Source organism: Dermacentor albipictus, chromosome 6 (assembly GCF_038994185.2).
Source record: "Dermacentor albipictus isolate Rhodes 1998 colony chromosome 6, USDA_Dalb.pri_finalv2, whole genome shotgun sequence".
Classification (NCBI taxonomy): Eukaryota; Metazoa; Arthropoda; class Arachnida; order Ixodida; family Ixodidae; genus Dermacentor; species Dermacentor albipictus.
The window spans coordinates 88,652,107-88,675,070 of record NC_091826.1 but is presented as its reverse complement, the minus strand read 5'-3'; the positions used below and the strand labels follow the sequence as shown (position 1 = coordinate 88,675,070).

General features: G+C 45.0%; 1 protein-coding gene across 1 annotated transcript in view; it reads right to left on the bottom strand.

Annotated features, from left to right (window-relative positions):
- Positions 1 to 1,059: 1,059 nt before the first annotated feature.
- The window catches only part of LOC139061287 (XK-related protein 6-like), a 28,351-nt gene continuing 6,446 nt past the window's right edge, over positions 1,060 to 22,964 (bottom strand). Inside the window, exons 4-7 of the mRNA XM_070541016.1 lie at positions 20,179 to 20,388; positions 15,141 to 15,449; positions 5,395 to 5,498; positions 1,060 to 1,251 (exon numbers count right to left, since the gene is read on the bottom strand). Of these exons, the coding sequence (XP_070397117.1) occupies positions 1,132 to 1,251; positions 5,395 to 5,498; positions 15,141 to 15,449; positions 20,179 to 20,388 (743 nt within the window). The 3' untranslated portion in view covers positions 1,060 to 1,131. The remainder of the gene's footprint in view (positions 1,252 to 5,394; positions 5,499 to 15,140; positions 15,450 to 20,178; positions 20,389 to 22,964) is intronic.

Below are 22,964 nucleotides of genomic sequence, written 5' to 3'. Positions count from 1 at the left end.
CGGGGAGACGAGTAAGGAAGGAAGCAAGCGGGGGGGAGGGGGGTAGTCAGTGTGCGCCAATCGGCAATGGAATGTTCACTCGTGTGTATAGCCACAAGTGCTCGTCTAGTCCACTTGCTTTGACGACACGCTTTAGCGTTTGGTGACCTTGTGCTGCTACCACTTTTCGGACGAGGTCCCTGGGACTTTGCTTTCGAGAAAATTATGTCGTTTAATCGGCTGAGGCTAAGCACTCAGAGCATATCGTTGAGAGTCGTGAATTATTTCCGAGTAATCTCGTAAGGTCGAGGAAGGTTCAGGAAAATCTTTCATACCATTGAGAAAAGCAAACAGGACAGGTCACTATGTATATATATAGGGACATAATGTTGCACGCAACGCCTTAACGCCTGTGCTCTACTCACGAGCAAGATACTTTTGAGCGCAGACTCCGTAGAAAGGTTACGAAGTGTAATTCTCTACCCCTTATTTTTGGTTGTGTTGAAATCGTTCTAGGCAATAATCAAGTATTTACTGTCTTATCCAGATACTACCACCTTCTGCGACGTCAGTGGTATCTGGGGCAATGCTTTGAGCTAGCCTAGCCCCAAACACTACGCTTTTACTTCCTGTTTTTATCACGAGCTGGTAAAATATTTGATGTGGCCTGTCGTTGGTGTGTGCTACTAATATGAGCTTGCCGAATACTTTATTAAGTGCCTACCGAAACGAGATCTAAGTTTTAAGTCCACCATTCCTTCTAGATTTCATACAGGCGTTGAGTTCAAAGACCTAGACGTTCATGATTCATGATTTATTGAAAATTTTACCAATGGTGAATGCTTCTCTTTATAATATAAAAGTAGCATTTGCAGAGGTACACAAGCTCCTGAATACATAGGCCACGTGTGCGTCAACTGTATATGTGTGGAATACGATTGCCCCAAACCGCAGACATATTTTCGCTTATATACTAATTGTCAAATCTAATGTCTTGTGAGAGCAAGTCCCTCTGGTAAGCCTGAAAAATTAAAGTGTGTACACGTGCAAGCAATAAGTACACAAACACACGAACACAAATTCACAAATAAAAATTAAATCATAGGTTACTCCATTATGCAACACACATGACTGTAGTTGACGCTCTCGATTTTATGTTGCCGCCGTCTGGAACGTCTTCTTGTCAGAGCCTTGGATTGTCCAGGGTTTTTCCTCGCTTAAGCTATGATACTTGTGGTTTGCGACTTCAATGGCTTCGAGGAGGTTTCCGCCCTGCGGTGAAGAGAATGTTTTTTTTTTGTCAAATGCAGTACTTCGCTTCCGCGCGCAGTCCATGGTATAACGTGTGCCATTTTGCACCGCTTCTAGTGCGTCGCTGTGCAAATTTGCACCAGGAAATAACCATTGCACTCTACCATGCCCAATACATGACAATGGATGTGTTGATGGCATTTTTTTAGGTTGCTGATAGTGTATTCATGATACAGCACTGAGCAGATTCTGAGTTTTGAACATACTTGGGCAAGTGGTAAATAATGGTGGCACCTTTGCCTCACTGATTTAATGCCAGTAATGTTTAAGAGGATGCTTATAATAAATGCTCTTCTCTAAATGCATGGGAACAATAAAATAATATTGACAGGCATGCATACAATGCGTCAGATCTGATAAGGTATGTTGCATTTAAAATCCGAAAGTTTAAATGTACGAAGTGTAGCGAAGGAAATATGGATTTAGGCCATATATTTCTTTAGAAATTGTAGATAGTAGCAACACTAAAAAAGACAATGCGATGCATCACGCTTGTAGCTACATAACTAGTCAGAAATCCAAACTTACATTCTGACAATATGATAGCTCAACAAGCTGCACCTATTCAAAAATTTAGGGCGAGCTAGTTCAATGTATTACACACCGCTATGAAATAGAACAATATCTACAGGCTAATCTGGCAAAAGCCTCGGTGACGTTGGATGAACTCTACGTAACCACTTAACTAATACGTATCATATCTGTCCCATATCAATGTTCTAAAAAGGGTGCACAAATTTGCGGTTTCAGATTTAGTGCATATCCAGCCAACAGTGTTGTTGCGTGCCTTGTCCAATGCGATATTTGCTGTTAATTTCGCTCACGTATAAGGAAACCAGAGAACATCCACAAGGGATGCAAAGTTAGTCTATTCACCCTGTATGGGTCACTCTACACATCTACACTTTAGGTTTATTGTTTCCTCTTTCTATTCCCCTTTCCACCACCCCCGTTGTAGGGTAGCGAAACGGATGCTCGTCTGGTTGTCCTCCCTGCCTTTAGCTCGCGGGTTGGCCATACTCAGTGGAGCCTTGGACTAGGGCACCAACCCTGTGACTGCAGACAGAAGAATCCATCAGAAGACGGAAGAGGCCGTCTGAAGCCGCGAAGTTCTCTTTTCTAGAGCCCAATAAATGTGTTCCGATCCGATCCTGTCCTTTCTCTCTCTCGCTCTCTCCAATTTATGTGTCCATTTCGCTGCGAAATGCGAAGAATGGACGTGCCGTTCATTTATTTACCGATGTCACACCAAAAAATGGCGTATCGACAAGTTTTTTTAGCACAATTTGTCGAGAACAAAGATATGCTTATCATAGAAACACTAGCTTTCTGACACGTACCTCACTATCCGCTTACAGATGTGATCGATACAAATAAAAGTTTTTTATTTAATTTTATGGTCGTAATGAGGTAATTATTCTTTTTCTGTTGGAAATAATCGAGGAGGGCGTGATCTGGCTTCCAGGCAGTAATGCGGCGAGCAGCATTGAAAGGAAAGCAATGGTTGCAGGCAGCTCACTGCTGCGACGTTCTATGTTCAGGCTGCAATACCACATATCTTGCGTATTTAGCCCTGTTTGTTTCTTACGCCTCAAGTGTGGCCCGTGCGGTAAGTGAGATAACGTGCAGGATACGAAGGCAGCTTTGCTTGGTTGATGACATGAGATATGCACATTGTAAAGTGAGATTGCTACATTGCGTTTGGGTGGAGTAGAAGGAAAGGGCGAACGGCCAAGGTTTATTTGGCTATAAGTATATCCCCATAGTGGCCAAACAACAGTGTCCTTCAAGCTCAGCAGAAGAATGGCTCAGGGGCAGGTAACGTTTATTCAAGCAGTGAAGTGTCAGCAAAGAGGAAGTAAACCAATAAAACCCATAAGGAGCACAGTGACAAAGGAACGTCTGCGGTGTACTATGGACCACGTCGTACCATGTGCAATGCACGATCATCACGTACCAACACGCCTAAAAGGAGGCTCATAAACAACTATTCTTGGTACCATTATACCCTTGGCGATATACAAGGAGTTATGGTTTTCTTCATTCCAGATAGTTTTCTTTTCAAACTGCATGGAACTGCATGCTGCGTTCATATGAATTGCCTGAAAATGCAGACAGTACTCGCATGGCGAATTCCAATGTCTTTAAGGTAGATAATTATGAACATTCAGAAATTAACTACACAAATATTCACTTCTGTGGACATGTTACAATTGCAAAATGCAGGTCGAGCGCTAATGGGGTCACATGATTTCTTAAGCAGACATGGCATTATTACTGCTTGGCTTACGAGAAGCTTCAGCTCGGGGCCAATTCCAGTGCTACCTATTCAAATGTATGCAAAAGGCAGAAATGCTTTTGTAAGCTAACCCCTCAACTGATTTAATTCAAGTATGTTGCATTTGTGAGAGAAAGTTTACTTTAGCGACTGTAAGAAGCGTAATCTTGATTTAGGGCTTGAATTTTTTGTCAATAATTGCCTGAAATTGGTAACTGTGAAATAAAAATGAACGTACTAATTTTACAAATCTGTGACTCTGCACAAAAATCACATACCGCAGTTCTCTAACCTGCATCCGTTATAGCATACAAGACAGATAAATGTGTTATGATAAGCTGCAGTTTATGTAGATTCGTTAAATATTTACGTGGGATTACAAATACCGTACTGAAAAATTACAGAAAGCATCGAAAAGGCGGCACATAGCAATTTAAGGCGATGAGCAAAAAGAGAACAAGGCAGAAGCCAGAGCCCATCGCCCCTTTCCCGGCTTTCACTTTCTCTAATCTTGTTCATAATGATGAATTAGTAATATATTTCTCAGGGCTGTATATTACACAACTTTTGTCCGCTTTGAATGCACTGCTAAAAACATTTTGAAGAACTTTTATAGCTTTTTCATTGCAGAGTTGCAAACTTGATAGTTTCATTTCTCGATGTTTAGCTATATTCAACAACGCTTATTAAAATCGGCCACAAATAAAAATACCCGTGTTGGTGCGACTAGATTTTAACTTTCTCTTTTAAGTGTTACAAATCTCATGAAAGTCGGTGTAAACATGATTTAGTCCCCGAACTAAAGCTTCCTCCTAAATTTTGCAAAATGCAAATGTCAGAAAGTCAGGTTATTAGTAATTTAGCGCATATTTTTAATAGTAGCGCGGGTGTTGCAATTTTTGAGGAAGGTAAATATTTAATTGAGAGGTAGATACAAAAACACCATACAACGTTATTTTACACAAGCAAATAATATGTCAAACTAAAGAAAACTAAGCAGATGCATATAAGGCCAAAAGTAAGCATCCATTGAAACAGAAACGATAAAGTGCAGTACGCAGTATGTACGAAAGTTGAAGCGTACATTTTTCTGCGCTAAACAAACTATTTACGACTTGAATCCGGTTTTGCGACTAATGTGCAGAACGTCATATAATTTAGAGTTCACAAGAAGGTTTTCGATGTCTACTTTTTTTGCTAGAAAGTAAATATATGTGGGGATTAGTTCTTGCTGGCAACTAATGGTTCCTTCCTTTTATGTCAGAGTCGGAGGGTGGCTGCCGAAAACAATCCATGTTCAGAAAAAACTCAGAAATCGATAATGACCACTTGACAGGGGAACCTTGCCTGTTTTACGTTTCATTTTTTTAAAATGTTCCTCTTCATTATTTTATTTTAAACTAAACCTTTCAATTACATCTCGTGGTGGAGATTCAGCAGTTGGGTTGTGAAAAGAAAAAGCGACCTCCGATTTTCTAAAACGGTTTCAACTTTCATTTCTTTGCCTTGCCTAAAACAACAGCTTTGACGCACCGAGACGGCTAGGTAATGATTGTGTGTTTAGACGCAGAAATTTATGGTGGGTGCTTATTTCTCCGAGAATATGGTGGTCTCTACGCAATAAACATAGCCAATGTCTCCTGAGGAAAATTTTCGAAGGTAGTTCGTTGGCTAGATGCGTCGATAAAAAGTCACTAAGACTTAAAAAGTAGAAGGTTGTTAGGGTGGCTAGAACTCATTAAATTTAGCGACATTGTTGCTAGGTAACCGAGACTGCCTTCCATACTGTGAAAGGCGATTGAACGCTTTAGTACAGGCTGGCTTACCTGCGATGGTGCTGCTCTCTCCTTTTGGGGAACTCTGTTGGGGAACAGGGATACTGTGCAGACCGGATTGTACAGCCGGTTGTACAAGACCATGGCGATCACCCCTGCCACCGTAGAAAGAAGCGTCGTAATAAATACAGATTCATCGATACTGCAGGAAGCCAAACTTCAGCGCCTTCAGGGTGACTATGTGCAAGCAGATCGCTCCCAGACCCTACGCTCTATCCATACAAATACTGTTCCTTCGAGATTTATATCAACCACATATTTTCCGATATTTGAGGTGGAACGTCAAAATATAAAACAAAACGAAAAAAAGGAAGAAAATTAAATATACTGAGAGGCATTCCTACATTCACGGCACCTAATGTCTTCTTATTGATAATGAACGTCATAGGTTGCTTGTGACGATAAAAAAATTCTGTCGCAGGACATACGAATGTGTCTACTGGCGGGAGTGAGCCAACGGGATATTTCAGTTGCCTGCTCACCACGGCCACTTACGGTTAGGTCAGTATAGTATAAGTACCGCTTCTGAATTTAAAACACAATCGCTTTCATTCTTTAGCGGTAATAGAGAAACTTTTGAAATAATTTCCACTCTATCTGAATACAGGTTCTTGCCATTTCATGGACCAATGAATGTTAGCGTCCCCCTAGTTCGTAATAATAGAGTCCTCCTTATAATATTCTAGTCATTCCCCTTCCATACGTGATTATAGGCTTCTTGCATAATGCAGGCAACATTGTGTTAAAATTGGCATTCCGACGTCATAGGCAAAGGTAGACGTGCGGGTGAGTGCAGGACACACTTAAGAAAGTTAGTTGGCCTCCAAATTACTTCTTGGGCAAGATGGTGCTTAGATTTCCTAGGTATACTTTGTGGCGCAAAATACATTTCTTGAAAAGGGACAGAAGACAGGAAGACAGTGAAGTGCCAAACTACCAACTGTTTAATGACAACCTGAACAAACGTATGCAACAAAATACAACTTCCGCTCATGCACTGGTAGCCAAGGTGTGACAGAACACCATGGTAATGATAACATACTTTGGATAAAGCACAATTCTGCGGAATATAATACGGTAGATGTATCGCTCACACATTTACACGAAAGGTTGATGTGCGAAAAGTGCTACCAGGAACCGAGGCAACTATTTTTAGTCCATTGCAGGTCGTCAGTACGCGTGTGCAGCATTGTGTACTCGAGACTGTTGGGTGTACCAGCCGTAGACAATAAAGGGCCGTTTATAGTCCGACGTAACGCGCGCGCGCGCTTGCGCACGCTACGTTACGTTGGCGAAAACAACTTCTACAGTCCGACGCACTGCAGAGCCGACGTAACCAGCGGCTCCCTGCGCGCCTCGACGGGCCCGGCGCAAATTTGGCTCCTGCTCCATTCGCGCGCCGGCGCCGCCGACCACGTCGACCCACAATGCATTGCGCGCGAAAAAAAAAAGGCGCCAACACAACTCCGCAGACGGCTTTTGCGGACGGCGCGCGACTTGGCGAACCTTCTGCGCATGCTCCGAAGATAGCAGCCTACGGCGCACGGGTTGAAGTATAGAGGGGATGGCATCTCGGCTGGCGCAGCGCAACCGACGTTGCGTGACTGACCGCGAACGACGCTCGCCCGCGCGCCGATAACGTCGGACTATAAACGGGCCTTGCAGCTTTGAGTGCTAACTTCCGTTGTTATCACCCCAGGATAAGTGGCACTTAAAAGAAGGAGAGTGCTAGGTTGACGAAGAGGAGAAACAGTTAAAGGAGAAATAGTGATTATAAACAAGGATGGCTACCTTCCCATACTGATTTATCTGTTTTCTTACACACCGTAACATAGGTAAGAAGAAATAACGGAAGACTGATCCATCCTAACCTGACCTGCTATAGCGCTTATCAGGCCTGGCCATATTGAGCTGACTAGCGCCGTGCATATAATGCGTGTTAACAATCGTGTCTGATAAGTATTACATTGCTACGCGCCGCGGGAAGAGGTGCAATTTCAAACTGAACGTGGTTTGCCCTTCGTCTCGCGGGCACCGAACTCTTAGCTGGAGATTCGACGCATATCGGCCAACTGCGCCTACATGAATGGCAGCACTTTGACGTTGCGCATAGTGCGTTTCCTGTAATCTGTTGCTCCATTAGGCGAGTTACAATTTAGAGAAATTATAAAGCACATGAACGAATTGTCTGCGTGTTCGACAGCGAAGCTGTTTACCTGACTGACCTGTATGGATGAGCCGTATGCGTTGTTTCGTAAGGAAGGGGTGGGAGTATCTGGGCTGGCTAACGTCCGTAAAGTGGGCGAAAAAGAAGGCTGCGCTGCGTGGTGTCCTAGGCGGAGGGGGCAGGTAGGCGGGCTAACGTCCGAAAAGTGAACAAAAAAGATGGCTGCACTGCGTGGTGACTGCTGCCAATAACCTTGCCTCCGAAGAACGTCAGTGAAGGCAAATGTGCGAGCATAATCGTCGGCGTCGAGCACAAGCTACTACAGATGACGGTCGCACACTGGAGACCGCTTGTAAGGGTCAAGCTAGGTCTTTCGAGTCTGCACCTAAGCGGCGGAAGCTTAAGTTGCCACTTCCTTTGTGTTCCACCGAGGCGAATTCTAAAGTGAACAGAATGTTTCTAGACACGGAGTTTGACCTTAGCTCCTCGGCCTTCAATGGGCAGCTTCACTGGCTAATCCACCGCCATATGGATGGTTCGCCCCGTCATTCTTTTTTTGTTTTACTTCGCCCCGCAGCAAGAAAGATGTACTTCCGTTTCGTCTGCTTGTTCCCACGTCGTGCATACGCGCGCGCAGACAACTAAACCACGACATTGTCCATCGTGTTCCAGCGCGCGGTCATACTCTGTGATGCAATTATATCTGCCTCAGTATTCGTTTAGCACTGAGTTATACTGCTAGGCAGGTGTTCTCGTGGACAGCGCACAAAATCGTGCGCTGCGCGAAACGAGACAAACGGAACAGCTCACGCGCAATACCGTAAGCGGAAGTGCGCCGTGCAGCAAAAAATGGCTGTGGCTTAGGTAAGGTTAAGCCCAGGATGCGAAGCATACTAGCCTTTATTTTAGTTGTTGAACCACTGTTTAGCCTGGTGAACTGCTGTAGCTTGGCTATATTTGGTTCAGCTAGACGAAGAAACAACTCATGTATTACTGCTTCGCCTTCAAGAGTGGAAAGCGACAGCGTTCCCGTCGACCCGCCAAGGGGTGTAAGACAATGGGCTACAGGGCAGCGACTACGCGCCCCGCATTGGACGCGGTGAGCGTCGAGCAAAGCAGCGTTCGGCGCGGCAACGAAATGTGCGCCTGAGCAAGAGACGCACGCCTTAGAAACAGCTCGTTTCTAAGGCAACACCGCATTCACTAGAGGCGCTTTTGTACCGCTTTGAAGCATCGTACTCGTGGCTCAGTGGTAGCGTCTCCGTCCCACACTCCGGAGACCCTGGTTCGATTCCCACCCAGCCCGTCTTGCAAGAGTTGAGCCAAAGCCACTTCTCCTCTGTCGTGACGTCACGGTGTCACGTGGTTTCATGGCGACACCGCCGCGCCTGAGGAGCTGGGTTGAGCTCTCGTAATATGCTTCGCATAAAAAGCGAAGAAAGAGCATGAAGGCGGAGCACATGACGTGTGCGTCACGCGATCCTCGAGCTCCGGCGCGGAAAAACGCGGGGAATGAAGTTTTGTTTGCAGAGGCTAGACGGGGTAAGTCGAGAGAGTGTCTGTCTTCGCACTGGCGCTCGCTTTCTGAAATCATAGATTCGCGGCACTGAAATATATATATATATATATATATATATATATATATATATATATATATATATATATATATATCGGCTATTATTGAACCAATTAAACAAAATTCTTGCACCAGAACGTTCCCTAAAGGGCACGTAACAACTTACAGCGTATAACCGGCATTTGCAATGTGGCCTAGTGAGGGGCCTTTTAATCCATGATTGAAACAATTTAAATGTGACTAGCACGTATTCATAGATAAAGCGTATAAGTTCGCTTTTCTACTTAGCCCATTTACTAATCTGCTGTCACAGAGATTCTAAATAGCGACTGTTTACGCTCCAATATGTGATCATAGTACATTTTCACCGTTCTGTGAGCTTGATTGAGATATTGACGTTCGCCAGAGAACGCGAAAGGCCCACCACTGCACCAACCTAGTCAAGCAGCGTCTGCACCTCGAATTGTGGAACAGCAGTCATTGCGCGAGAGCAGACGCACCGTCATGAATGAGACAGACGCCCAGCAAAGTGCTTATGGCGTTGCCTGGCATGCACTGCCAAATGCACGCGCACTTGCTTAGCTTGAGCGGCGTACATTGCCTTCATCAAACGTACTTCCTGCCTCGGGCAAGTTGCCTCAACAGCATGTGCAGGTTGTTGCACTGCTCAAGTCATAAATCGCTGCGATTCACAAACTTTCGGGAAATGCACATACTTCGACTACTCGATTCCCTTCACAAGTCCTGCGCTTAAGGCTTGCATTACAAACATGGCTCGCCCACATCTGCAGAAGTGACCCTTTCAATGAAATATAGAATACCTCAGTGCTTCAGTGGAATGCGAGAGGCCTGAAATCACGTATTTCCGATTTTCGTCATTTTGTAATGTAAATCAGTTTCGGGTGCTAGTCATCCGTGAACCAAACGTGACATAAATCCTCGGTCTATCAGGGTGCAAATCTTTCGTTTCTGCCACGCGTGAGAAAAACAGCAAGGTCCTCGTTTATGGTCGCAAGGAGTTCAGCTATGTGGCCGACGCCGTGCCTCCTCATGACGACCACCCTTATGTGTGCCTCAGCATAAAGAAGAGGCTCTTCTATACACTCATCTCGAGCTATATTTCCCCATCAAGTAGTTAAGACTACAAAAGGCTTCAAAATGGTATGATGACAACCTACACTCCTTGGATAATCACGGAAGCTTTCAATGCTCACCGCCCAATTTCTGGTAGTACAAGCACGAAGTTAAAAGACAAGACCCCTGTAGTTTTTCCTGCGGACCACGATCTCCGCCTTTTGAACGATCGCAGGCCAATATTCTTGAAAGGGTCGCCGTACAGCAGTTGCCTAGATCTTACATTGGTGACACAATGCCTTACTTCGAGCGTCTAGTGGTTTACTGACTTGGAAACACGCGCTACAGACCAGATTTGTACTTACGTTGCCATCAAATGTCTAAGCAGTATGTCTTCCCCGTGGTCTCTCGAGCGATTGATTGGCCGGCAATTTAAGCCTTTGTGAACGCTGAATGCAAGGGTGGCCTTGCACGTAGAATAGAGCTTGTGATTGTGGACGCGATGCATGCTGCAACTCGCTGCTTCTCATGGTCAGCTACTCGCACGCACTTTGACACGGAATAAAAAAGGCTTCGAGCAGTACGTCGGCACACTGAGAAGAAATATATAGACGGACCAAGTCGATTGTAGAGCTTAGGGATGGTAGGCGCATGCACAAGAAAATACTTCATCGCATGGACTAATTAGACAACGAACGATGGCAATCATTCTGTCACTCCTTCGACCCACGAAAAGCTCTCTCTCGCTTATGGCAAGCTCTCCACGGCATTCGCTCTTCTCCTCAGCAACTCCGCCCTTTTGAGGTACTGGCTCTGCACCAAGGCTGTCAAGTGCATGTTGGGGAAGAGCTTTGTGAGGCAATCGCAGAAGACAGAGAACTACTAAAGTATGTTGAATAGTACGAAGTTCTCATCATGTAAGCTTCCGAAATGGATGAAGTCTGCTCTATAGAAGAACTGGAGGCTGCTCTAGCCCCTTGCAGGCGTTCCTCTTCACCAGGACCCAACAACATCACGTAGGCTACCACCTTGACCAAGAAACACGAGAGATCCTGCTATGTCATCTTAACGTCTCGTGGAGTGACGGAGTTGTTCCTTCTAAGTGGAAGCGTAGCCGTCTTGACCCAGTCTTAAAGCATGGAAAGTCTCCCCTTGAACTGACATCATAAAGACTTATTGCTCTCGCCAGCTGTGCTGGCAAGTTGATGGAAAGAACCATCCTCACGTGCTTCGAGAGGTTTCTTGAAGAAAAGGATATTTATCCATACACGATGACAGGTTTGCAACGTGGCCGTTCGCTGGTCGACGTCATTGATATTTTGTCTTGAATTAAACAACGAAAATCATGCTCTCTGTACTGCTATATTTAAATGTGAGGGGTGCTTGCGATAATGATCCTCACAAGTCATTCTTGATGCGCTCGTGGCTGCTGCAATAGGCTGCCGAAATTTTCGATCGATTCGGAGCTACCAAACTGAAAGCAGCTTCTTTGTAGCCACCGAGGGTGGTCAAAACTTCCGACCACAACACCAGCCGTGGAGTTCCACAAGGTGGCGTTCTGAGCCGGTTTTGTCTATGGGCATAAAATAGGTAGGAGGTGCTCCGGGTATGTGGAAAGGTGTAATAGTTCCAGGACTTGCTTTTCGAAATGGAGTTGCTTGAAATCAGTGGTACAATCAGGACTCGGTGGGAACCAAAGGTCAGTGGGTCGTCTCGCATTGGGAACTCACGGGAAGACTACAAATGAAGCTTTACTGGGTGATAAGAGCTGGACTAATTTTGAAGTAAGGGAAGCTCACAGTGAAATTGATTATGGAGAACGATTGAGGGATATGGAAGAAAGTAAATGGGATGGGAGAGCGTTTAGGTATTTGCACAGGAAAAACATTTTTTTACAATGGAGGAAAAGAACTAGGATGCTTACCAGCAAGTATACGGCCTGCAGGGTGGGAAACACAGCAACAAAGCACGTCAAGCGGAAAGTCAGAGAGGCTGAAATAATCTCATGGGTAGCGTCAATGGAAAAGAAACCTGCCATGAGTAACTACTTAAAACGAAAAAACGAAATCAGGAAAGTAGCAATTTATGTTAATTCAAAGGGAAGCTCATTTCTTTTCGAAGCGAGATCAGGATGCCCTAGAACACGCGCCTATGAAGCGATATAAGAAGGAAGAAGACGTATGTGCTTGCTGCAGTAATGCTAGGGAAACGATGGAACATGCTTTATTAAAATGTGAAGACATCTGCCAGTGGTTGATTTAGGCACCACTGACCTCCTGAAGTACTTGGGTTCAGCGGGCACAGGGGAAAAGTAAACACGTCCGCAATAGAGATTAGTAGGAGGCGACAGAAAACAGAGACCTACAAAAGCAAAGTTCCCAATAGGTGGTCAGAAAATTTGGCTGTGGGAGTTTATATTGTTTTTTTTAATTATTTCTTTTTAACCTAGGCAGGGAATTAGGCCGTATAATAGCAGGAGCTTCATGGTGCAACCCACCACCCCATTTCAAAAGGGACGCTCATAACATCCATCCATCCATCCATACTCAATCTGGTTTTGATTGGTCAAGCGGAATTCCTGCCACAGTCAGTCAGTCGGTCAATTTACGCGCATGAGAGCTGCATCTGGGCGTTAGGAGTAACTAAGCCGCAGGTTCAGACAAGTCCTCAGAATTCCAACAGAAAAGTTCTCATTAGCCACCTTCACGTGAAAATTGATGGCACGACAACCGATCTATCAATGGCCAGCTTATCTTGTAGAAAAGAACTCATCGATTTTTAGGGATGATTGCAGACCACGACCTCTCGTGAGGCCTCCTAGTACCCTGCCTAAGGAAGAGGCTCTTCTCAATCAATCACCTTTTCAAAGCCGTTCCTGGGAAAGCATAGGAACCATCGGTTTGTTCTGTGCTTCAACTGTACAAAGCACTCTTCATGGGTTTCTTGCATTACAACACGCCGGTGCTCTCAAGCACCCGGAGGACAAATATCGGAGTGCTTGAGAGCATGCAAGCTCAAGTGCTTAGAACATGTCTGGGTCAACCGTGATCTCTTCAACCACCACAAGGACTTCCATCACCAAAGAAAACCCCATCAGTGTATATACCGTCATAGACACCCTTAGAAATCATCTTCACCTTCCCGGACTCCAGCCTAAACGCCTTCCTTCTGTCCAGAAAGTAGACAAGATGCAACTTTTTTGGGTATTCTAGCCTCGTACCAATTCTCCTTTCGGGCCAATTTCCCGCTGGCAACAAGATCACATTGTCTTTTGTAGTGTCTCCGGCAGCCACAAGTGCAGCTTTCCATTCCTGTAGTTGGAAAGAAGTCCGACTTCCCAACTTGTGCCCCCGATCGAATCGCTTTAGATCTACTGCACGATTCCTGCTCCAAACGAGTTACAGGTACAGATGGCTTTTTAACTCTAACCCACTTCACTGGTGCGGTAATCATTCCGTCAATCTGCAAGAAGTTCAAGATCAGCGACGTCACACCGTCGACGGGATCAGAACTTTCCGCCCTGCGTAGCGCAGTGCTATAGGGGTAGCAACAACCACCAAATCATTGGCCTATAATCTGCGATTCAAAGCCAGCCCTACAATCACTCTGATCATCTCTGCGCCACAGCCCACATGAACAAGTTGTAGCTGAGATACGATTACGCTAGCATGAAGTGGTGGATTGAGGCCACGACATTGTATTTCAGTTGCTACCCGGCCACTGTAACATTGCTGGTAATGAAAATGCCGATAAAGTTGCCCGTGAGGCACATGACGTCCGTGAAAGCACCTCGATACCATTGTCGAGAACGGATGCAGCGCGGTACTTGCGAGGTTTTGCCCACATACTTACTGTAAGAAAACGGTACACACCGGAGTTCACCAACCGGCGTCCATATGCCATGGACTCGCATTTCTCATTGCAACTTTTACGTGGTTATAACTGACGGGAAGAAACGCTGCCGAGTCGGTTGCGAGTAGGTGTTTCGTTCACAAACACCTACGCATTCCTAATTGTAATGGCGGACAGTCCCAATTAAAGGAAATGTGGTGTCGAGGAAACAACATAACATATCCTGTGTGACTGCCCTACATATGAAGACGAGAGCAGTTCCCTTCGTACAGCGTTAGGGCACTTAGACGACCGTCCTTTCACCGAGGAGCAGATCTTGGGCCCATAACTTCGTGAGTCGGCTATGTGCAAGGCCAGAAAATCGGTGGTGCGTTTCTTGAAATGCACCATCCTGTGTGGCTGCCTGTGACTGACTCAGTGAAGCACACTTGTGTGCGTGACAGTGGAGACTGTGACTTGTTATCTTCCTTCTCCTCTTTCAATCCCCTTTCCCGCTTCCGCAGTGCAGGGAGACCTACCGGGCTCAGCCTAGTTAGCCTCCCTACCTTTCACTTATGACTTCTCTCTCTCTCTCGCCACATATGAAAGTGTAGTCACGTCACTCCCTGCTTCGTATGCTACAGTTGCCGCTTCCCGATGACTGCAGCTTATGCAACCGTAATGTTTAACGGAAAACACATTGGGATAACGCTACGTACTTCGCATTGTTCGAAGGCGCCTAATCATCTATCACGTGGTTTTAACAGTTGTTTTGTGCTTGTCTTTATCGAAACAAATACCAGAGTGGTCTTGCATGCGTAAGTGCAATAGGGATAGACACTTCGAGCTTCAATTCGGGGAATGGTTTTTGTCGACTGGTCTGTCGACGGAGACCAATAAATCCTGGGATTCGAGTCATGTGCAGTTTAGCTGTAAAATGCAATCTTGATGCTATATTTCCCTCAATATAAGGCAGTGCTAGCTCCAATATTTAGCTTTAGAGTTAGAGCGCCAATGTAAAGTCTGCCTGCCATGCCTACTCGCCTGCAAAGTTATGCGGAACATCCGTCTACAGGTTTATGCACTCACCTACGATGAATGACCCGGCCACGATGATGATTGCAGTCGTGCCCTGGGAAGGTTTCCCAGCGATAATCCACTCCCTGGAGAACTCCACGAGCGCCTCAGCGTTTTGCATGCCAGCGTAAGTGTACATGAGGATCATCCAATGGCGTGACGAAGAGTCGGCTACGTTGAAGAAGGAAAATGTGAGGGCCGCGCCCATGGCGATGCCGTGCGTCAACTTCTGCCAGAACGGCATGTTTGGTGCGACTTCCCTTTGCACCAGATGATCTGTCAACACGACGGCGAACAACGTCGTCATCACAAAGTGGGTGCCTGATCGGAAGAAATGAAAAAACTTTAGCGTTCAAATTTTTTTTTCCACACTTAGTGCCAAGATTTCACTCATAAGTGTTTCTGCAGAAGTCAGTCCTCATGCAGGCTTCGAAAAAAATTTCGAACATATTCAGCAAGTGACAAAGGTAAATTCCCCAAATACTATGGCGTCACCATGCCGCACATAGCGCTCACAAAAATGAGGAACACTGCTTCAGTGAAAACGAACGGAAGGCAATTATTATTAAGACCTTATTATTATTACTATTATTTTCTTTGAAAATATGCTGTTACACTGTGTCAAGCAGGACAAACAGGCTACGAGTAGTGTACTTGAAGCAGTGCTGCAGCGCAGTCCACGATAAACAACATCAGGAATAATAGTAGGTACAGTCAAATGCAAAAGGTAAAGCTCCGGAGTTGCCGCTAATTTTTTTTGTCCTTCACGGCATAAACAGTCAAATCAAGTCCTACTGCATAGGTGCGCATGTTTGACCAGCGTCACGGATCAATAGAATTTCACATTGCACAGCTTTGCTAGGAGAATTTTTTTTTTCCTGGTGCCATGGTCTCGAGACTTTTGAACTGAATTGTACTTCATACGAGAATAATGATTTGCATGCATAAGTGCTCGCCCTCCCTGTTGCAGGAGCGGCCTATCTGACCATTTCGAGGCGTGAACATTTTCCGTGCATCCGCGTCGGAGGTCTGCGACGGAGTTCGAAAAACATGATTTCAGAGTGGAATTTGTTGTATAACAGTGCAGGAGACATTATGGCACTGAAAGTACTTTTTGCAGAGGCCAAGTGTTCGAAGAAGACTCTTCGAAACTACCAGCACAGGTTTTCACACCTGGAAGAAACGGGATGCGGACGAAACGCCACAAGAAGACGAACAGCGATGGAAAGACCCTTTAGGCGCCCTTCTTCGAGGTGTTTTTCCACCGTCGAGGTATTTAATTCCAATGCACACATAAACTGCTGCTTAGGGGGGTAAATGGAACATATTGATTTTGCATCGTGCACAATCTCTGAAGTCGACCACAACATTTTGCGGATCACGGGACCGGAAAAAAAGCTGAATACATCGTCAGGCTCAGAATGCAGCCTGAAATTCGCATTTCTACATCTAATACCATACAGGAAAAGTATCCTTATTTACTGTTTTACTAGCTATTTTTACAGGCTGGTAATTCAACGCCTAGTTAGATGGCGTGGTCCATAAACTTTCATGGCCGACTGTATACTTTATTGAGGGACTATGCGTGCTGTCATTTGCCACCTTACAGAATTAATTGATGTTCTGCCCAGCAAAGCACTCACAGACTTCGATTTTCGCATCACTAAACCCAATATAGCCAACGACACAAGCAGCGGCAATCTCAACCTTCCTGTGTGCTTAAGTGCATACGGTGAGCGCTCGATTAAATTTTCCTGTGTTAGGGTATCACATCTCTGAACTTTCGAAGTAAAACTCGCAGAACACTTAAAAAAAATGAAAGCAACACTTCACGCTTAACCAAGTATTCTCTTGATCTAGTCTAGTTTTAACGCAACACAGGTTAAGTGCCGCAAAATGTTTTCCCAGGTGTCCCGCAAAAAAAAAAAAAATGGAGGAGACCTCAACACTTCTTATGCCTTGTGAATTCTAAAGCACTCATGTTCAACTGAACGCCGCTGAGCGGTTGTTCGAGTTATGAAATCCTAGCGGGCCACCGAGTGCGTTGATCCACTTGGCCAGCGCCTCCTAGACAGCACAAGGCCAGTGCACTTCGATCCGTGACGTCATGCCACCTTGCCCGACTGACATAGAATATAATGGGAACGCTCCCGCGTAAGCCGTGGCGATTTTTACACCACCGCTTTCGTCACGCCGGGCTTGACAATGGAAATTCCGGTCCAAGTAGCATGATGTCGTAAAGCAGTGTGCACAGGCCTGCTAACACGGAGACGCTGGTTTAGCGCAGTGGGTAAGACGCTCGGCTTCTAAAAATGAGGTAGTAAATTCTAAACTGACTGCTGCCATTTTTTTTTCATTTCGAAGTTATTCTTTTTATTGAATAGCAATTATATGGACAGTCCAGGCGGATTTCTGCCGTCGCCACCCCCGTGAGGTTCTGCATCATGAAGGCAGAAGAGGCGTTCTTCTCCGGCGGCTGCTACAGTGCCTCGATGTCATCCTCGCCTCCGGCTCTCTACGCAGTGGGCCCAACCGCGTCGTCTACTACGCCGTTGGCCACGCGAATCGCGGACGCAGTAGTAGATGCCTTTCGCCGACGCCATAGGGACGCGTTGCCGGCGCTCGTGTGTCTTGAAAGCGGTCTTCGACGTTCCTGAAGTGCGCGCCCACGTGTGCTTCATCTTCAAAGCGATATTCGATGTTTGCAGAGTGCGCTTAGTGCTGGCAGCTTAGTATGTGCTGTGCATTCGACGTTTCGTACGCGTTGAAGCGATGCATGCACGGACTTAGATTCGCTCGTGGCTGCTGCCGCCATTCTAACTCCAGCGTTTTCGCAGACAGTTTCCGCTGTCATCTAGCGATGTGTGTTCATGTTTACCTGTGCGCGCGACACCCTGCTGGTTAAATTAGCCAGAACACCTTAACGGGCTGCTTAGTTTGAATCCATGATAGAATGTGGAAGCGCGACGGAATGAGGACGTAGAAAGAAGCTGACACACAAAGACAGCGCTGTCTCCGTGTGTCTGTTTCTTTCTACGTACTCGCTGAGTCACGCTTGCGCATTCTACCACTGTTGATATAATTATAACCGAATGTTTACTCGTTTACGCGGCCGATCAAGCTATTATGTGTACTTCGTACAGCTATCTACTAACTTTCTATCGCAATCAGTGCTTCGACTTTCCGGCTGAACTGCGACTTTCTTATACATCATTTTTTGTATTGATTGGAGCGCAAGAGAGCTTGCGCGGGCAAGAAACCCGCGGATAACACAGGCTCCGACGAGCAAGAATGAGAGTGGCGTAGCTTCATGGCGATGCCCTCTCCCCGCACGCAACTAAAGCCCCCTAAATATCTTAAAGTACTGCCACGCTTTGAAGAATGCCGCCTCCTCCTCGCGCGCTCTGGTCGAGGCCGACGCCGCGTCCCTATTGACCTAATAGCGTCACGTGGGCCCTCGCGCCGTGCATCAGCGCCATTTTCGCTCGAGTAGCGTCTACGGAGTGGCGAGGACGGCGTGTTGGCGCCGTTGCTACGCTTGAGCAGTGTAGGCGGCACCACGGTCGAGGAGGGAGCGTGAAAGAGAGGAGAAACGAGAAGGAGTGAAGGCGGAGGAGGAGAGTGTCACGACTTAACGAAGTTTAAGGGGCTTTACACGCAACACCTGGCTCGCCATCGCTACAACATGTGGTCCCTTTCGCCCGCTCCGCTCCATTGAGGCACGCACGGGATGTGGCGTCGCAGCCAACGGCAATTTAGGTGCCTTTTGCTGCTGCAGACACCGGCTTTCTTGCTCAAAGGATCGTTTGATTCTTTCGCATCAATAAAGCATTTGGAAGTTGCCGCCCATCCTGTCATCTTTTTTTTGCTTGTCTTCTTCTCTCTTTGATAACACCCAACATGAAGTAGGTACGCTAAACGTAAAACCATGCGGTACCAACTTGCCCAAACTGCCATCATTGGCTTGACGTTATCTTGTTACGCTTTCCTTTATCATATAATTTGAGCACCTCTTCTGCTTGAATTTTTTTTGACTGTTTGTTTTTGACTGTTTGACTGTATGACTGTTTGTTCATTAGTTATTACGCATAGTAATTGTTTTCATTTATTTAGTTATTCATTCATTTATTTATTTATTCAATACAGCAGGCCGAAATGGGGGCGCAAGCAGGATGGGGAGAATACATAAATATTTACATATGCACGTATATTATATACATATGCAGATGAAAAAGAAATACAAAAGCAATGCAACGTATGTAAATATCACAAAAAATGAAAGCGATGACTAAGTAAGATAAAGAGAAGGTACAATGAATGAAAACAGCTTGACAAACATTAGATCAGTATCACACGCATATATGAACACTTGCAACCACTATTGTGAGAGGAAGGGGGGAAGTACCAGAAGTTGGACGAGCTATTATTCTATTATTACGAGCTATTATTGAGTTTACTATAAATAATAGTTTGCACACCATTCGCAGTCATTGTATCGGACTGGTCACCGGGGTTTTGGCTATCGGTTTAACCTTTCCCAATCACGTATTAAAATTTCGATTGACAGAGCGCTAAGGGTATTTCTATACATTCCGCCTCCCCGTCTCCTCGAAGCAGACTAAATGCATGAACCCGCGTCGCCACATGTCTGCCAGACCTCTTGTAGCAGGTTTTGAAAGTCCACTTTCCGGCTATTTTTGGACTGTACTGTCTTCATATTAATTTCTTCCGTGTTTCTTCCCCGCTGACTGGTGACGTGCAGCTTCTTCACGGCAGAAGTAAAGGCCGCATAGGTTCAGTGATACTGATAACTTGAGTTTCTTCTGTAGCCCCATACTACAGTGTTCAGATGTTGGACATTTTTTTTCTTGTCAGTGTTCGTCTACAAATTCGAGCCTGCATGTACAGAAAGTGACTGATTTAGGTATTTTATACACTTTGTTTTGGCTATCTTCGAAAATGGACACTGAAATTTAAATGGGGCATGAAGCTCGACGTTCTCGGCATTTTTGCGCATATGTACTCACTATGGGCTCGTTAGGACACTTACCGAAGTATCCGAATGCCCAGTCATCGTCCACCATCGCCATCAGTACCATGGCGCCGATGCGTGACGTTACTATGCCAAGCCTCCATGCCATGTGCAAAATGATGCCGCACCAGTAAATTGGCGGCCATTCTGGATGTCGACGTCGCTGGTCAATGTCGTAATCCGCCATGCACCATGCTAACAGGATCAGGTGGTGAATGGCAGTGCCAACTGCATGCCAAGAATTTTTTTATATTGTATTTTATTGACACACACGTCAGTCTAAAATTTACGTGTATTTCCTTACTTTCCCCTAAGCATTCGGTATCGTAATCACTGCCACAGACACGTTAAAGTCATCAACGCTGACTACTTTTAACACATAAAATTGAAAATTTCATCCGTCGCGTTCTCTGTCGAAAACCATTTAATATGCTTTATGATACCGTTTCAATTTAGATATCATGAACGCATGAAGGTCGCATAACTATATTTCACTCTTGACAAAAGCGGTACCATCGAAATATGTTTCGTCTGAGCAACACAATGTTGTACATAGCCATCGCGATGTCTTAGACCGAAACAGTGCTTTGGCCCACAACGTTTTTATACCAAATAAAGCCTGAAAACGCACAGATACTATTTGGCAGCATATATTAACAAATTTCGGACAAGTGCACTTTTTACACAAATAAAAAGCTATCTTAGGAATTCGTTGCGTATCATTGATTCAATTCAGTTTATGACGCTTTGCTTCAGCTATATTTATTAATGCAACGTCTAAAAGAAAATTGGTTTATCACTCTCTGCAATTTTCTATGTACCTTTATTTCAAGTGTTATTTTCTTTATAGGGAACACGTGCCACTAGCTTGTGTCCTCATTGTACAAACCAGAAAGATCTGTTTTGTGATCACACGTATCTTGTTTCACTCATGTACGTGACTGTTTCAGCGTATCTTTATTGGCGTTTTCTTACGTTCACGCGTTTTTATTCAGCTTCTATCTGATCGTGTTTCCAAAGTTTACATTATTTTGTTAAGTTTGACACGTTACTTTCAAGCCTGTTTTATTTTGCTGCTTGAAGCAATGAAACACGCACATGTGTACCCTGCGTGGTTTTAGCTGCCGGCCAAGTGCTGCCATACAACACCTATGGGTGAAATAGGGAATAATGGTCTTAACTGGAGAGACTTATCATGACGTAGCATCAATTCAACAGTAAAGCTATTGACATAACCGAGCGATATAAATATATTGATGTGTGCATGAATGACGCAAAGATCAAAGCAATGAATCGATAAAAATATTTTAAACACAAAACCGACGCGGAATGCATCAATAATGAAACAACTTTGGGATTACAATAAACATGGGTTCGTGCTATGAATACGAGAAGATGCAATGGCGCTTGTGCTGACAATCCCAAATGCTATTCTGTGCTTAAAATCAGATATCTTTTCACGGTTCCAAGTTAAACAGTGTTCGGTGGGCCGATTATTACTTTGGGCCCACGGTATAAACACAAATGAGACAGTACAGCGTACCATGGGTTCAGACTCTTTCGGAGTATGAAGAGCACATACAAAAAATATTTTTGCCGAAAGGCCCTGAAGAAGGACGTAAATAAATTATCTCATGGAGCTCGCAATATTTGTACCTCAAAATGGTCGACGGAAGATGAAGAAAGCGGTCATAAAGAGTTGGCTACCAAGTATTGGGTGCTTGGAAATGTAAACGGTCAACCAGGAGTCTTAAAAAGAAAGTGTGAGAGAGAGTCACACTAACATGGATGCAAAAAATGAAGAAAAAAATGTGTAATAGAAATCTACAGCAGCGCAAGAAAGAAATTTGAAAGTAAGAGCTGTGCGGTAACACAAGGGCCTTGCCTCGCTGTTTGAGGCCGGAACAGGTAGTCTAAGGACGAAAATATACCGGAGCAAATATTCGCAGCGTGATGAGGCATGAGTCTGCTGCGCCATAAATGTGGAGACAACTCAGCGCATCTTTATGGAAGACGAAGTTGTTCAGCCAGTGAGACACGTAGGTTGAGAGCTTTTTTGTGACATACCGACAAGGGCCCATATGAAAACTCACTGAACGTAAAGTCCACCTTCCAGAATCGCTCGGGTTCTAATAATGGGAGCATTATATGGCAAACAGTCAAGATACGCTAGATATGTTTAAAGCATTGGTGGAGAGAAGAAGTGAAGAGATTCGTAGAGCCAGAGTCATTACAGCACAGGAATAATATTTAGCTATATGTCATAATGAGGTGAGAAAATATCAAGGCGAGATGGAGAAAAATGCTGTAGGGCTAGGCATATATATAATGCCTGATTAGTTCGAGCAGGCCAGCTCGGCAATTGGCGCCGCCCGGTTTCAAGCTATCGTTTGTACTTTATTGCGAACGATGGCTTGAAGAACTTGGGGACATTTCTGGCTATGTGAGATGAATGTTCCTCAAAGAGGCCAACTCTAACAGTGGCTACAGCGTTGTCATGCTGAGCATGAGGTCGAAGGGTCGACAGTTTATCGCGCTAGTTGCGGCGAAGAATGAAAAAGATCTTGTACACAGACTCTTGTTGGTAATAAAGAACCGCAGCTGGTTAGTATATATCAAGAAAATAAATAAATGAGGAAATAATTAAACAATCCAATAATATAATTAATTGATATCCATGAAATTGAATACTGAGGTAACATACGTGTCTAAATTACAACATTCGCGACTGAATGAACAAGAGAAGCGTAACCGTGGGGCCTGATTTTGGTTCATCATAACGATATGAAGCCAAGAGTTTCAGA